This window comes from Salmo salar, chromosome ssa09 (genome assembly GCF_905237065.1).
Source record: "Salmo salar chromosome ssa09, Ssal_v3.1, whole genome shotgun sequence".
Taxonomy (NCBI): Eukaryota; Metazoa; Chordata; class Actinopteri; order Salmoniformes; family Salmonidae; genus Salmo; species Salmo salar.
Window position 1 is genome coordinate 121,763,360 of NC_059450.1, and position 16,977 is coordinate 121,780,336.

Consider the following 16,977-nt stretch of genomic DNA (forward strand, 5'->3'; position numbering starts at 1 on the left):
TCTACAATGTAGAATCCTGTTTAAAAAGCCCCTAAACTCAGACTCTTAGCCACAGTTAGGTCCGATTGTCTGACCCACCAAATAAATACTGAGGAAACGCTGGAATTTAGACAGCAACATAGGTATACAGTACAGTACATATAAGACATCCTAGTAAGATATAGGGTGTTTGTGTCTAGGCTCCGACAGACAGACACGTTTTCCTGAGCAGGATGGGGGGGTTATACTAAGATGGCCAAATGACTGAGGATCCAATCCTAACCCAGCAAGCCTCTCCTCTGTTAATACAGAATACCAAATGAAGCAGTGCAATATCAGCTTGCCTTCTCCCTGTCTGGGGTAATATATATGATAAATCATAAAGAGAATTCTTTACTCTCACTCACTCTCTCTCTCTCTCTCGCTTTCTTCTTTCTGTTGCATTTAATGAACTCCTCTGCCCCCTCCGTTTCAACCCCTCCAAAGCCAAATTTCACTCCCTCCCCTCTTCCCCTCCCTACTCAATGTACATAACAACATACTCTTTAGGAGGGAACCCAGCCTGTCACTATAGCAACCGGATTGCTAGGCAACAGCCGTTTTCTCTTCCTGCTTTGTTGCAGTAGAGGAGGCAGTGCAGTGGCGGCAGGCAGCGTGAGCTGGTCTGGCTATGTAGGAAGCTAGTGTACCGGTACTGGCACCAGCATGTGGAAAGTTCAGGAAGAAACCAGATCAGAATTACAGCTAAAGGTGATGGTCGAGGTTGAAGAATTAACTTGGTAAAGGCCAGAATAGTCTTCACTCTAATAAGAGGCATTCCTTACCAAGGTGGGGCAATCTGGTAGACAAAGTCCCAGCCCCGTTTACAGCAAGCAAAGGACTGAGCAACTGGGGCTGCCTATGCTGGTCATGTAGTGTGTTCAGGTGGTGTGTTTTGTATGTTCAGGGTCAGTGTTGTCGTGACGGTACTGCCGCGCCCCCACCACCCATGTCCTCTCTCGCTCTGAACCCAGCCTGTATCACTACTCAGTCTCCTCTATAGGCTACTCTGTTCTGTACCTGTCTGCTACAGTACGGACACAATGACTTGCCAGGACAAATTCATTTTTCAATATTTCACTAATAGCATCAAAATCAATAAATCATATCAAGTTTTTGGGTTCATTCAGTAGTTTCTACCTGATTAAGTTGATTAATGTTGAAAAATAATGTTAAATGTACAATTATAAATTCCTCTAACATAAGTTGAAAATTATACTGTTGCTGCTTCCTGTTTTTATACAGTTGAAGTCGTAAGTTTACATACACTTAGGTTGGAGTCATTAAAACTCATTTTTCAACCACTCCACACATTTGTTGTTAACAAACTATAGTTTTGGCAAGTCGGTTAGGACATCTACTTTGTGCATGACACAATTAATTTTTCCAACAATTGTTTACAGACAGATCATTTCACGTATAATTCACTGTATCACAATTCCAGTGGGTCAGAAGTTTACATACACTAAGTTGACTGTGCCTTTAAACAGCTTGGAAAATTCCAGAAAATTACATCATGGCTTTAGAAGCTTCTGATACGCTAATTGACATCATTTGAGTCAATTGGAGGTGTACCTGTGGATGTATTTCAAGGCCTACCTTCAAACTCAGTGCCTCTTTGTTTGACATCATGGGAAAATCAAAAGAAATCAGCCAAGACCTCAGAAAAGAATTGTAGACCTCCACAAGTCTGGTTCATCCTTGGGAGCAATTTCCAAATGCCTGAAGGTACCACGTTCATCTGTACAAACAATAGTACGCAAGTATAAACACCATGGGACCACACAGCCGTCATACCGCTCAGGAAGGAGACGCGTTCTGTCTCCTAGAGATGAACGTACTTTGGTGCGAAAAGTGCAAATCAATCCCAAAACAACAGCAAAGGACATTTAAAAAAATAAATATTTTACCTTTATTTAACTAGGCAAGTCAGTTAAGAACAAATTCTTATTTTCAATGATGGCCTAGGAACAGTGGGTTAACTGCCTTGTTCAGGGGCAGAAAGACAGATTTTTACCTTGTCAGTTCGTGGATTCGATCTAGCAACCTTCCGGTTTCTAGCCCAACACTCTAACCACTAGGCTACCTGCCACCCACATTGTGAAGATGCTGGAGGAAACAGGTACACAAGTATCTATATCCACAGTAAAACGAGACCTATATCGACATAACCTGAAAGGCCGCTCAGCAAGGAAGAAGCCACTGCTCCAAAACCGCCATAAAAAAGCCAGACTACGGTTTGCAACTGCACATGGGGACGGAGATCGTACTTTTTGGAGAAATGTCCTCTGGTCTGAGGAAACAAAAACAGAACTGTTTGGCCATAATGACCATCATTATGTTTGGAGGAAAAAGGGGGAGGCTTGCAAGCCGAAGAACACCATCCCAACAGTGAAGCACGGGGGTGGCAGCATCATGTTGTGGGGGTGCTTTGCTGCAGGAGGGACTGGTGCACTTCACAAAATAGATGGCATCATGAGGAAGGAATATCATGTGGATATATTGAAGCAACATCTCAAGACATCAGTCAGGAAGTTAAAGCTTGGTCGCAAATGAGTCTTCCAAATGCACAATGACCCCAAGCATACTTCCAAAGTTGTGGCAAAATGGCTTAAAGACAACAAAGTCAAGGTATTGGAGTGGCCAACACAAAGCCCTAACCTCAATCCTATAGAAAATTTGTGGGCAGAACTGAAAAACCTTGTGCGAGCAAGGAGGCCTATGAACCTGACTCAGCTACACCAGCTCTGTCAGGAGGAATGGGGCCAAAATTCACCCAACTTATTGTGGGAGGCTTGTGGAAGGCTACCTGAAACATTTGACCCAAGTTTAACAATTTAAAGGCAATGCTACTAAATACTAATTGAGTGTATGTAACTTCTGACCCACTGGGAATGTGATGAAAGAAATAAAAGCTGAAATAAATCATTCTCGCTACTATTATTCTGACATTTCACATTCTTAAAATAAAGTGGTGAGCCTAACTGACCTAAGACAGGGAATTTTTACTAGGATTAAATGTCAGGATTTGTGAAAAACTGAGTTTAAATGTATTTGGCTAAGGTGTATGTAAACTTCCGACTTCAACTGTGTATAGCCGGGTGTCAAAACACCGGTTTTAAAAGTCCAAATAAATTCAACATCAATATGCTGAAAAAAGTTGTGATATGTTGAAGACTAATACATACAATTACTCCCTATACATATACACACACACTTGTGTTCAGATAACTTGTATATTGCTAAATTAGTACCTTAACTTCTCACGCATCAAATTTACCAAGCGGTCATTCCAGACTAAAATTGATTAGCTTGTTCTACTGTAATCAATAGCGTGCGCAGATGAATCACTCAAGTCAATATTGTATGGAAATCAATGGTACTGGGACAATTCACTGCCACTACATGTGCCATTTGTGCTCTGGGTATACTAGATATACCTGTCGATGGATGAGAACCTGTTTTTATCAACTCATTTCCTTGTGGGACAATGTTTACAGTAGCTGGCCAATACGCAGAAGGAAATACAACACTTTTCTGACTGGATAATTTCACTGAATCATCTCTCCACGGGTAGGTCTAAATAGATACAGGGCTCTTTGAGTGATAGCGTGAATGTCAAATCCACGTATTTGTTTGTGGCCGGCGGATTTTATAAAGAGAGCGCCCCCATTTTCCCTTGCCATTTGAGTTTGAATTTCACAACTGCGTTTTAAATAATGCGACGGACAGGTGCGTATGAGTAAATCAATGGTACCAAACCAAATATATACTGAACAAAAACATAAAATGCAACATGCAACAATTTCAACGATTTGACTGAGTTACAGTTCGTATAAGGAAATCAGTCAATTGGAATAAATTAATTAGGCCCTAATCTATGGATTTCACATGACTGGGCAGGAGTGCAGCCATGGGTGGGCCTGGGAGGGCATAGGCTCACCCACTTGGGAGCCAGGCCCAGCCAATTGAAATGAGTTTTCCCCTACAAAAGGGCTTTATTACAGACAGAAATATTCTTCAGTTTCATCAGCTGTCCAGGTGGCTGGTCTCAGATGATCCCGCAGGTGAAGAAGCCAGATGTGGAGGTCCTGGGCTGGCGTGGTTACACATGGTCTGCGGTTGTCAGGCCGGTTGGATGAACTGCCAAATTATCTAAAACGACATTGGATGCGGCTTATGGTATAGAAATGAACATTCAATTATCTGGCAACAGCTCTGGTGGACATTCCTGCAGTCAGCATGCCAATTGCACGCTCCCTCAAAACTTGTGAGATCTGTGGCATTGTGTTGTGTGACAAAACTGCACCTTTTAGTGGCCTTCTATTGTCCCCAGCACAAGGTGCACCTGTGTAATGATCATGCTGTTTAATCAGCTTCTTGATATGCCACACCTGTCAGGTGGATGGATTATCTTGGCAAAGGAGAAATGTTTACTAACAGGGATGTTAACAAATTTGTGCACAAAATTTGAGAGAAATAAGCTTTTTGTGCATATGGGATCTTATTATTTCAGCTCATGAAACATGGGACCAACACTTTACATGTTGTGTTTATATTTTTGTTCAGTATATTAATCTGTTTAAAGAAATGTATTTAGTTTTATCTTGATGACCATAAACTGTTATATTAACATCAACAATCTGAGGTAAAAATCACTCAATTGTAAATGTGAGTTTGTGTAAGGTAGTAACACAAACTGTCCACATTAGCGCATTATAAAATCATTTAATATGGCAAAATAATTCAATTTGTCCATTTTGGATGATAGTATCTGTTGCCCACTCACAAAATATTGCAACAATTACATCCAATTGAACTGGGCGCTCTAGACTGAAGCTTCTATAGTGTCTGTGCAGCTGCCTGAACGTTCGCCGTCCCTACAATGACACAGTGGCTCAGGCCCTCCACTGTCACTGTCACCAGACTCTCATTAAAAAGACCACTCGCTCTCTCTTACTGCAGGACTTTCATCACATGTGAATATGCTGGAACAGAACCAACCACCAGACTCCATAGATCTCATTCCACATATAGTATTCTACCCCACAGACAGACAGAGAGAGCGACAAAAAGAGAAAGAGAAAAGAGACAGCCAGGACGCCATTTTAGGTTTGATACATAATTAATTTTGTCCTTATAGCTGATCACAAGGATTCCTTCTCACAGTGGCAGAGCAAGGCGAGTGAAGCCATTTTGTGAGCGAGGTGAAACTGGGAAAGAATTTTAAATAAATAAATATAGAAAAAGAAAAACAGGAACAAAAGGACGCTGACCTTCAAAAGGGCTCAATTACATGTTACACCCCTCCATCCCTCCATCCCCCCTCCTGTTCTCACTCCTCCGACCGTCTGTCCGTCCAGATAAACCAGACTCGGAATCTCAATTCTGTTTTGGGGAGAGGACTTAACGAGAACTGGCTTGACTCTTTCTGCTCACAAAACCAATTTTCAGGTGCACACCAGAGGGCCGACCTCTAAAGCAACACCCCACCCTCCTCTCCCCCTCCTCAATCCCCCGTCACATCAATGCCCAAAACCAGCCCCCACCCCCACCCCCCCTGCCTCTGTCACTTTATGAAGAAAAAAAATCGAGAGGCAGCCATGAATTTTTATGCTGCAGTTCATTTTAACAATCGGCTTCCACTCCTGCAATGGAAATAAATATATAAAAAATTGAAGGAAAAAAACAAGCAATGGATAAATCATAAGACAAAAGCAGAGAGAAAGAAATGGAGAGAGAGAGAGTCAGAGAGAAGAGGGAAAGGAAAGAAAGAAAGCATGGTAAACTGTGAGAAAGAGGAGAGGGAGAGAGAGAATCTCATCTCCTTGTGGAATAATCTGTCATTCATCAAACTGATGGGAAACGGAGAGAGGGAGAGAATGATGGGGGGTAAAATAACTAAATAAAAAGAAGAAAGAGACTTAGGATTTCAGCAAATCTTCTACTCCATTCGGGTTTCTGCATTTTGAAAGTTCTGCATTTCAAAATATGTCTTGAAAACTTGATTGCGGACATGCAAAACATTCTGGGACTATATCAACAATGGACAACTGAAACAAATACTAAAAGATAGTTTTTTGGGTGGAGTTTTACTTGAACTTTGCCTGGACCAGGCTTACAGACTCTAGTCTAGCCATATTTTAGGAAGAATATTACATGAATAATGTATGGACCTGTCCCATTATAACCATTCATATTAATATGATTATATATGGTGTAATATAAAGGAGGGGGTGCATCTGCAACTTGACACTTAGCATATCGGGAAAACCATAAGATAGAAACACCCCCACACACACACCCCCACAATAGGCTTCTATTTTCATTTCACAAGAGGATTGAGTTTTGTATGTGTGTGTGTGTGTGTGTGTGTGTGTGTGTGTGTGTGTGTGTGTGTGTGTGTGTGTGTGTGTGTGTGTGAGTGTGTGGGTGTGTGTGTGTGTGTGTGTGTGTGTGTGTGTGTGTGTGTGTGTGTGTGTGTGTGTGTGTGTGTGTGTGTGTGTGTGTGTGTGTGTGTGTGAGTGTGAGTGTGAGTGTGTGTGTGTGTGTGTGTGTGTGTGTGTGTGTGTGTGTGTGTGTAGCAGGAGGAGAAGAGAGGAGGATAATAAACCTCTCAAATGCAACCAATGTCTTCTCTTTCACCCTGCAGAGTCCTAAAACTGCAGCGCACACACACACACACACACACACACACACACACACACACACACACACACACACACACACACACACACACACACACACACACACACACACACACACACACACACACACACACACACACACACACACACAACACAGAGCACGCAAGCATCAGCACCAGGACCCAGTGACGGACAATCCACTAAGACAGGCCAATCTAAACTAGCACTCAGCCAATTAACTCCAGGAGGTAAATGGGTATTTTTCTACAAGGACATTGATGTGGGGACGACTACAGGGTGTGTTTCTGTCAGCGTCCCAAATGACACCCTATTCCCTACAAAGTGCTATTTGGGATGCAACCTTGCTCAGTGTAAATGACCAGCCTCGGACATGGAACGGGCCGGGGGAGAGAGGGGAACAAAAAAGACCCCCCCCCCCACACACTTCCTCTCAATGTCCCTGCTCAGCCAATTAACACCGTCCAATTCAGGGCCGGGCTCGACAAACAGAACCACAGACAGGCATGCAGAGAGACAGAAATGCTAGTACATTGAACATTCTGTAGGATACTGCATCTAGCTTGGGTTGCTCTGACGTGACATGAGAGCGGAGGGTACATGGCATAGTGCAGTAGTCAGCCTCAGAGTAGAGCGTAGAGCACGCTGTAACACATGGCATAGTGCAGTAGCCAGCCTCAGGGTAGAGCGTAGAGCACACTGTAACACATGGCATAGTGCAGCAGCCAGCCTCAGGGTAGAGAGTAGAGCACGCTGTAACACATGGCATAGTGGAGTAGCCAGCCTCAGGGTAGAGCGTAGAACACACTGTAACACATGGCATAGTGCAGCAGCCAGCCTCAGGGTAGAACACACTGTAGCACATGGCATAGTGCAGCAGCCAGCCTCAGGGTAGAACGTAGAACACACTGTAACACATGGCATAGTGCAGCAGCCAGCCTCAGGGTAGAACACACTGTAACACATGGCATAGTGCAGCAGCCAGCGTCAGGGTAGAACACACTGTAACACATGGCATAGTGCAGTAGCCAGCCTCAGGGTAGAGCGTAGAACACACTGTAACACATGGCATAGTGCAGCAGCCAGCCTCAGGGTAGAACACACTGTAACACATGGCATAGTGCAGCAGCCAGCCTCAGGGTAGAACACACTGTAACACATGGCATAGTGCAGCAGCCAGCCTCAGGGTAGAGTGTAGAACACACTGTAACACATGGCATAGTGCAGCAGCCAGCCTCAGGGTAGAACACACTGTAACACATGGCATAGTGCAGTAGCCAGCCTCAGGGTAGAGCGTAGAACACACTGTAACACATGGCATAGTGCAGCAGCCAGCCTCAGGGTAGAACACACTGTAACACATGGCATAGTGCAGCAGCCAGCCTCAGGGTAGAAAGTAGAACACACTGTAACACATGGCATAGTGCAGCAGCCAGCCTCAGGGTAGAACGTAGAACACACTGTAACACATGGCATAGTGCAGCAGCCAGCCTCAGGGTAGAACACACTGTAACACATGGCATTGTGCAGCAGCCAGCCTCAGGGTAGAACACACTGTAACACATGGCATAGTGCAGTAGCCAGCCTCAGGGTAGAGCGTAGAACACACTGTAACACATGGCATAGTGCAGCAGCCAGCCTCAGGGTAGAACACACTGTAACACATGGCATAGTGCAGCAGCCAGCCTCAGGGTAGAACACACTGTAACACATGGCATAGTGCAGCAGCCAGCCTCAGGGTAGAGTGTAGAACACACTGTAACACATGGCATAGTGCAGCAGCCAGCCTCAGGGTAGAACACACTGTAACACATGGCATAGTGCAGTAGCCAGCCTCAGGGTAAAGCGTAGAACACACTGTAACACATGGCATAGTGCAGCAGCCAGCCTCAGGGTAGAACACACTGTAACACATGGCATAGTGCAGCAGCCAGCCTCAGGGTAGAAAATGAACACACTGTAACACATGGCATAGTGCAGCAGCCAGCCTCAGGGTAGAACACACTGTAACACATGGCATAGTGCAGCAGCCAGCCTCAGGGTAGAGCGTAGAGCACGCTGTAACACATGGCATAGTGCAGCAGCCAGCCTCAGGGTAGAACGTAGAGCACGCTGTAACACATGGCATAGTGCAGCAGCCAGCCTCAGGGTAGAACGTAGAACACACTGTAACACATGGCATAGTGCAGCAGCCAGCCTCAGGGTAGAGTGTAGAACACACTGAAACACATGGCATAGTGCAGCAGCCAGCCTCAGGGTAGAACGTAGAACACACTGTAATACATGGCATAGTGCAGCAGCCAGCCTCAGGGTAGAACACACTGTAGCACATGGCATAGTGCAGCAGCCAGCCTCAGGGTAGAGCGTAGAACACACTGTAACACATGGCATAGTGCAGCAGCCAGCCTCAGGGTAGAACACACTGTAACACATGGCATAGTGCAGCAGCCAGCCTCAGGGTAGAGTGTAGAACACACTGTAACACATGGCATAGTGCAGCAGCCAGCCTCAGGGTAGAACACACTGTAACACATGGCATAGTGCAGTAGCCAGCCTCAGGGTAGAGCGTAGAACACACTGTAACACATGGCATAGTGCAGCAGCCAGCCTCAGGGTAGAACACACTGTAACACATGGCATAGTGCAGCAGCCAGCCTCAGGGTAGAACACACTGTAACACATGGCATAGTGCAGCAGCCAGCCTCAGGGTAGAACGTAGAACACACTGTAACACATGGCATAGTGCAGCAGCCAGCCTCAGGGTAGAACACACTGTAACACATGGCATAGTGCAGCAGCCAGCCTCAGGGTAGAGCATAGAACACACTGTAACACATGGCATAGTGCAGCAGCCAGCCTCAGGGTAGAACGTAGAACACACTGTAACACATGGCATAGTGCAGCAGCCAGCCTCAGGGTAGAACACACTGTAACACATGGCATAGTGCAGCAGCCAGCCTCAGGGTAGAACGTAGAACACACTGTAACACATGGCATAGTGCAGCAGCCAGCCTCAGGGTAGAACACACTGTAACACATGGCATAGTGCAGCAGCCAGCCTCAGGGTAGAGCATAGAACACACTGTAACACATGGCATAGTGCAGCAGCCAGCCTCAGGGTAGAATAGAACACACTGTAACACATGGCATAGTGCAGCAGCCAGCCTCAGGGTAGAACACACTGTAACACATGGCATAGTGCAGCAGCCAGCCTCAGGGTAGAACACACTGTAACACATGGCATAGTGCAGCAGCCAGCCTCAGGGTAGAACGGGCACACTGTAACACATGGCATAGTGCAGCAGCCAGCCTCAGGGTAGAGTAGAGCACACTGTAACACATGGCATAGTGCAGCAGCCAGCCTCAGGGTAGAACACACTGTAACACATGGCATAGTGCAGCAGCCAGCCCCAGGGTAGGACACACTGTAACACATGGCATAGTGCAGCAGCCAGCCTCAGGGTAGAACGTAGAACACACTGTAACACATGGCATAGTGCAGCAGCCAGCCTCAGGGTAGAACACACTGTAACACATGGCATAGTGCAGCAGCCAGCCTCAGGGTAGAACACACTGTAACACATGGCATAGTGCAGCAGCCAGCCTCAGGGTAGAACGTAGAGCACACTGTAACACATGGCATAGTGCATCAGCCAGCCTCAGGGTAGAACACACTGTAACACATGGCATAGTGCAGCAGCCAGCCTCAGGGTAGAGCACACTGTAACACATGGCATAGTGCAGCAGCCAGCCTCAGGGTAAAACGTAGAGCACGCTGTAACACATGGCATAGTGCAGCAGCCAGCCTCAGGGTAGAACGTAGAACACACTGTAACACATGGCATAGTGCAGCAGCCAGCCTCAGGGTAGAACACACTGTAACACATGGCATAGTGCAGCAGCCAGCCTCAGGGTAGAACACACTGTAACACATGGCATAGTGCAGCAGCCAGCCTCAGGGTAGAGCGTAGAGCACGCTGTAACACATGGCATAGTGCAGCAGCCAGCCTCAGGGTAGAACGTAGAACACACTGTAACACATGGCATAGTGCAGCAGCCAGCCTCAGGGTAGAACACACTGTAACACATGGCATAGTGCAGCAGCCAGCCTCAGGGTAGAACACACTGTAACACATGGACTCACGCTTGTGGTTGTTCTTGCGCTGGAAGGGCAGGGTGTGTCGCTCAGAGTCCTCCTCTCCCTCCTCGTCCGCTAGGTGTGTGTGAGTGTAGTGGTAGCTCAGGCCCGGGCGGTTTTTATAGCGCTTCCCACAGACTGGAACACAACCACAACCACAACCACACACACACACACACACACACACACACAAAATCAAGAGACATAACTAAATGTAGCCCAATTACAATCAGCATGACATACTTATGCCATATCTATCAGTAAAAGATGAGTGAATTCAATCGTGCGCTACTGAAAATAGATACTCACAATGAATGAATGCTGTATCCATCACGAGCTAATGCCATGTCACCGTTTCAGTTTGAATATTGCTCTATATATTGCTCTATAGTGTTCCCGTTAAACGTTGTTCTAGCAGCTTTAACAGCGCTCTCATTCCCACTAGAGGAGTTGTCCTCATAACACTGGCAGTGAGAGAATTGCTTGCTTTGTGCAGAGTGGAGACAGCAGCCATATGCTTGCCAGCGTAGTTTAGGCTGCAGTAAGAATGTTGTCTATGGCTCTTAGACATGGTGTGTATGTGTGACTGTGCGCGCGCGCGAGTGTGTGTGTGTGTTTACGTGCGCGTGTGTGATACTCACTGTCACAGACGTACGGCTTGTCCCTGTCCTCAATGGTGCTGGGTTCTTGTCTCTTCCTCATACCCCCTACACCACAGGCCTGCAACGAGAACACAGACGGGTGAACGGAGTTCACACACACACACACACACACACACACACACACACACACACACACACACACACACACACACACCATAATCATCTGCTACTTTAACAGGTGCCCCCCCCCTCACTCTAATCACTCTTTCCTCAGACAGGCAGGGTTGATGACACCTACCAGGGAACTTCAAGCTCCAATTAACAACGTGGCTGTTTGGATGACAGATACAGTCTTACAGCCTGCAGCGAGGCTTCACACAGGACGGAGAGAGAGAGATGCCTTTCTCGTCTAGTAAGAGTTACTTAGAATGCATCCATGTACGTGATCTGATAACTCACTGCATGTCGAAATACTGTGCATACAATGTCCTGTATCTAATGCCCACATGACAATTCATACACTACTAATACACTTGCAATAACAACTTGTTTCCACCCTCCCTCCCAAAATGTACGAATTGAGTATAGTGAACTGCGATATGAATGCGAATCTGTTTTATCTTTAAAGCTGAGAGGGAAAATAAATGATGGCTTCTTGGTACTCAGTGCACGGCTGCTACTGTACCGCTGACTGCCTGAGAGAAGAGGAGCAGGCAGGAGAGAGGAGCTGGAAGGAGAAGAGAACAGAAGAGGAGAGAAGAGAGCCAGCCAGAGCAGAGGAGAGGAGCTAGAATGGATTAAGGAGTTGCCGATGCTTCCCCTCACCATCTCAGTCCAGCAGGAGGAGAGAGAGAGGGCTTCCATGAGGAATTGATAGCACCACTTGAGAGGCTGGAGTTTGCATAACTCGCAGTGGGCCAACGTACTAGACAAGAGAGTCAGCTAGCTCTGTGAAATGTGAAGGGAACTGGATGGAGGGAGGAAGCCTGTAACTGTCTCATTCAGGGGAATGGATCAGCTGTTTTACCTCCATGAAATGTTTTTTCTATAAGTTACTTCTCTTGATAAATAACAAAGTGCTAACGGGAAGTTGAAAGAGAAAAGAGAGGATAGGTGAAATACAAGTAGCATTTCAAATACAGTAACATTTCAAATACAGTAACATTTCAAATACAGTAACATTTCAAATACAGTAACATTTCAAATACAGTAACTTTTCAAATAGACAGGAGGAGTGAAATTACAATATGAGAAAAATGTGAGAAGGAAGTTTAGTTGAACCAGTTTTGGTATACACATGGATACGCACTACATGCAATGCAATTGGAAGCGGAAGTTTCAGATCTCCCATTTATGTAAAATGTGCATTAACTCATAGAACTTGTGTATTTGCGAGAGGAACATGTTGCCCTATGCAGTGACCACATACAGGTACAGTAGATGGCTGTAACTTCCTGTGCGTTTCCCTTGTCTTACCCGTCCTTCGCGGTTCTTGCGGTTCTTGCGTTTGGGGACGTCCTCTTCCATCTCCTCCGCTTCCAGTTCATGGGGGAAATCACCGACCAGCAGCTTCTGAAGCAGAAGACATACCAGAACATCAGAGAAGCAGCTCAGACGAGATATCAGCAGGGAGGAGCTCCAGGGAGGGGCTTGCCGGTGCTGAAGCACCCTCAAAAATAAGCCTAGCACCTCTACTAGCCCCCCAATAAAGAATGTGCAGCTACCCCAGTGAATTCCTGGTGCTGCAACTGGATAACAGTACAATAAAACAGGGACCAGGTCATACATGGGACAAGAACAAATAGAGAGATACACAGAGAGAGAGATACACAGAGAGAGAGAGGGAGAAAGATACACAGAGAGAGATATACAGAGAGAAAGAGAGAGAGAGAGAGAGAGAGAGAGAGAGAGAGAGATACACACACAGAGAGAGATACCCAGAGAGAGAGATACACAGAGAGAGAAAGAGAGATACACAGAGAGAGATACACAGAGAGAGAGAGAGATACAGAGAGAGATACAGAGAGAAAGATACAGAGAGAGAGAGAGAGAGAGAGAGAGATACAGAGAGAGAGAGACACAGAGAAAGTAAGTCCACAGGACAATCAATAAATTAGACCAGTAAGGGTGCCCCCCCCCCCCCCCATTTCAACTACTAGTGACCAGGAGAACACTGCTATTATTCATTCACTCCTAGAAACACTTCCTCTCAACGGCAAAAAGTATCAACATATTCTGCAAATAGAAAGTACAACACATGGGTCTGTGAAAGTATCCTTGACAAATAACAAAGAGAGGTGACAATAAAACAAGTGTCACAAGTGACAAAAGAACAAACTCTAAAAGGAGCATATGGAGAGAAGCTGTAATGGAAGAGGAAGCCAAAGCCCTCCTGTGTTAGCTTCCTGCTGGGTACAGGAGCTAGGCGAGGCCCAGGGTCAGAGGCCTACACCAGCGGACCCCCGGGCTTGCTGTGTGGGCCATTTATTGAAGTGCTAATTGGCTAATTGTCGACCTTAGGGAAGGAAGACTGTCACGTCTGGAGCAGGTGGGGTAGGGACTGGAGACACACAGGAGATGACAGCTCATCCGGAAGAGGAAGCAGGCACACACACACACACAGATTCAGAAACACAGACATCAGCGCTCTCTCTCTCTCCCTCCTAAACACACACTCACACAGTCTCTGTCCAAAACACACACGTTATCTGGGGAGGAGGAGAGGAACTCTGCCAGTGGGGGTGTGTCATGGATGCAGGGGATGTGTCCCTGCCAACCAGAGTCCCTGATACTACAGACAGAGCCATGAGAAGGAGGGAGGGAGGGAGAGAGAGAGAGAGAGAGAGAGAGAGAGAGAGAGAGAGAGAGAGAGAGGAGAAAGAGAGAGGAGAGAGAGGAGAGAGAGAGAGAGAGGAGAGAGAGAGAGGAGAGAGGACAGAGAGAGGACAGAGAGAGAGGAGAGAGAGAGAGGAGAGAGAGAGAGAGAGAGAGAGAGAGAGAGAGGAGAGAGAGAGAGAGGAGAGAGAGAGGAGAGGGAGAGGAGAGAGAGAGAAGAGAGAGGAGAGAGAGAGAAGAGAGAGAGGACGAGGAGAGATAGGAGAGAGAGAGAGGAGAGAGAGAGGAGAGAGAGAGAGGAGAGAGAGAGAGAGAGAGACGAGAAGAGAGAGGAGAGAGAGAGAAGAGAGAGAGGACGAGGAGAGATAGGAGAGATAGGAGAGAGAGAGGAGAGAGAGAGAGGAGAGAGAGAGAGACGAGAAGAGAGAGGAGAGAGAGAGAAGAGAGAGAGGACGAGGAGAGATAGGAGAGATAGGAGAGAGAGAGGAGAGAGAGAGAGGAGAGAGAGAGAGACGAGAAGAAAGAAACTACACAGCATCTCCAAGGTGAAGAGCTAGAGGAACACGTCAGCAGGCTCGGAGACAGCATGAGAGATGGAAACTAGAACTTGCGCGTGCATGTGTGTGTGTGTGTGTGTGTGTGTGTGTGTGTGTGTGTGTGTGTGTGTGTGTGTGTGTGTGTGTGTGTGTGTGTGTGTGTGTGTGTGTGTGTGCGGGCCACCATGAGTGATTCTAAGCTCCTCTTACCTGGCACTCGCTCATAGGTTCCTCTTCCTTGGTCTCCACCTTCTTGTCCAGAGTCTCTCCACTGAGCAGTGATTCCAACACCGGCCCCTCCGGCAAGCCCCCCTCCTTCTTCAGAGACGCCTCGTAGTCTGAACACACACACACACACCATACCGTACGTTAGTAACCCCCCACCGATACACACATAACAGTAACCTTCCCCTGCTAATACATGTTACAATTCATCCCCAGCTATCACTTTGCCCTGACAGAATAACACAACAGCTCATGATACTGTCTGGAACAGAGTGGATGGAATGGCATCAAACACCTGGAAACGACATGTCTGACGTATTGATACCATTCCACTGATTCCACTCCAGCCATTACCACGAGGCAGTCCTCCCCAATGAAGGTGCCACCAGCCTCCTGTGCTGTACAGAGGCTTTTCTCTGTCCTTCTACAGCCCCCCCCCCCATCCTCCTTTCCTAGTTTTCCTGTCTGTCTCGTACCGATCTTAAACTCGATGGGTCCGAGGCGCGGGTCCTCCAGAATGTTTAGCCGTCTCTTCTTGCGCCAGCAGCGGGCAGGGTAAGTATACAACTGTCCTGGGGCCAAACCTGGGGGCCAAACAACGCCAAAGGAATGAAGTCATGTGAAAAGCTGCTAATGCAGACTCAGCTATGATGAAGGAGTGAAGGCGATGATGTTGTCTACTTGCAATGATTCTGTGGGTGAATATCATTTTATATCCACTTCAAAAATATAGATATTTTTTGGTGCAAACATAATTCTTTGGTTGAGGTTTATTTGCTTGACAAATCAATACCTCTATCGGTCTTTTATGTCAGTAAAAACAACACAGTCTCACTCACGCACACTCAAAATACACAACAAACTCAAAACTCTGAGGCATACTGTACACACACACACACACACACACACACACACACACACACACACACACACACACACACACACACACACACACACACACCAGTGGAGGTTGCTGAGGGGAGGACAGCTCAAAATAATGTCTGGAACGGAGCAAATGGAATGGCATCAAACACCTGATAACCATGGCAACCATGTGTCTGATGTATTTTATACCATTCCACTGATTAGGGCTCCAGCCATTACCACGAACCCGTCCTCCCCAAATAAGGTGCCACCAACCTCCTGTGAAACACACAGACACACACTCCTGTGAAACACACAGACACACACTACTGTGAAACACACAGACACACACTCCTGTGAAACACACAGACACACACTCCTATGAAACACACAGACACACACTCCTGTGAAGCACACAGACACACACTCCTGTGAAACACACAGACACACACTCCTATGAAACACACAGACACACACTCCTGTGAAACACACAGACACACACTCCTGTGAAACACACAGACACACACTCCTATGAAACACACAGACACACACTCCTGTGAAGCACACAGACACACACTCCTGTGAAACACACAGACACACACTCCTGTGAAACACACAGACACACACTCCTATGAAACACACAGACACACACTCCTGTGAAACACACAGACACACACTCCTGTGAAACACACAGACACACACTCCTGTGAAACACACAGACACACACTCCTATGAAACACACAGACACACACTCCTGTGAAACACACAGACACACACTCCTGTGAAACACACAGACACACACTCCTATGAAACACACAGACACACACTCCTGTGAAGCACACAGACACACACTCCTGTGAAGCACACAGACACACACTCCTGTGAAGCACACAGACACACACTCCTGTGAAACACACAGACACACACTCCTGTGAAACACACAGACACACACTCCTGTGAAACACACAGACACACACTCCTATGAAACACACAGACACACACTCCTGTGAAGCACACAGACACACACTCCTGTGAAGCACACAGACACACACTCCTGTGAAGCACACAGACACACACTCCTGTGAAACACACAG

At 46.7% G+C, this 16,977-nt stretch overlaps 1 protein-coding gene across 1 annotated transcript in view; it reads right to left on the minus strand.

Annotated features, from left to right (window-relative positions):
- The window catches only part of LOC106612626 (D4, zinc and double PHD fingers family 1), a 47,093-nt gene that overhangs the window by 9,513 nt on the left and 20,603 nt on the right, over positions 1-16,977 (minus strand). The window contains exons 4-8 of the mRNA XM_014213966.2: positions 15,496-15,603; positions 15,005-15,132; positions 12,900-12,995; positions 11,463-11,541; positions 10,828-10,959 (exon numbers count right to left, since the gene is read on the minus strand). Coding sequence (XP_014069441.2) covers positions 10,828-10,959; positions 11,463-11,541; positions 12,900-12,995; positions 15,005-15,132; positions 15,496-15,603 — 543 coding nt within the window. The remainder of the gene's footprint in view (positions 1-10,827; positions 10,960-11,462; positions 11,542-12,899; positions 12,996-15,004; positions 15,133-15,495; positions 15,604-16,977) is intronic.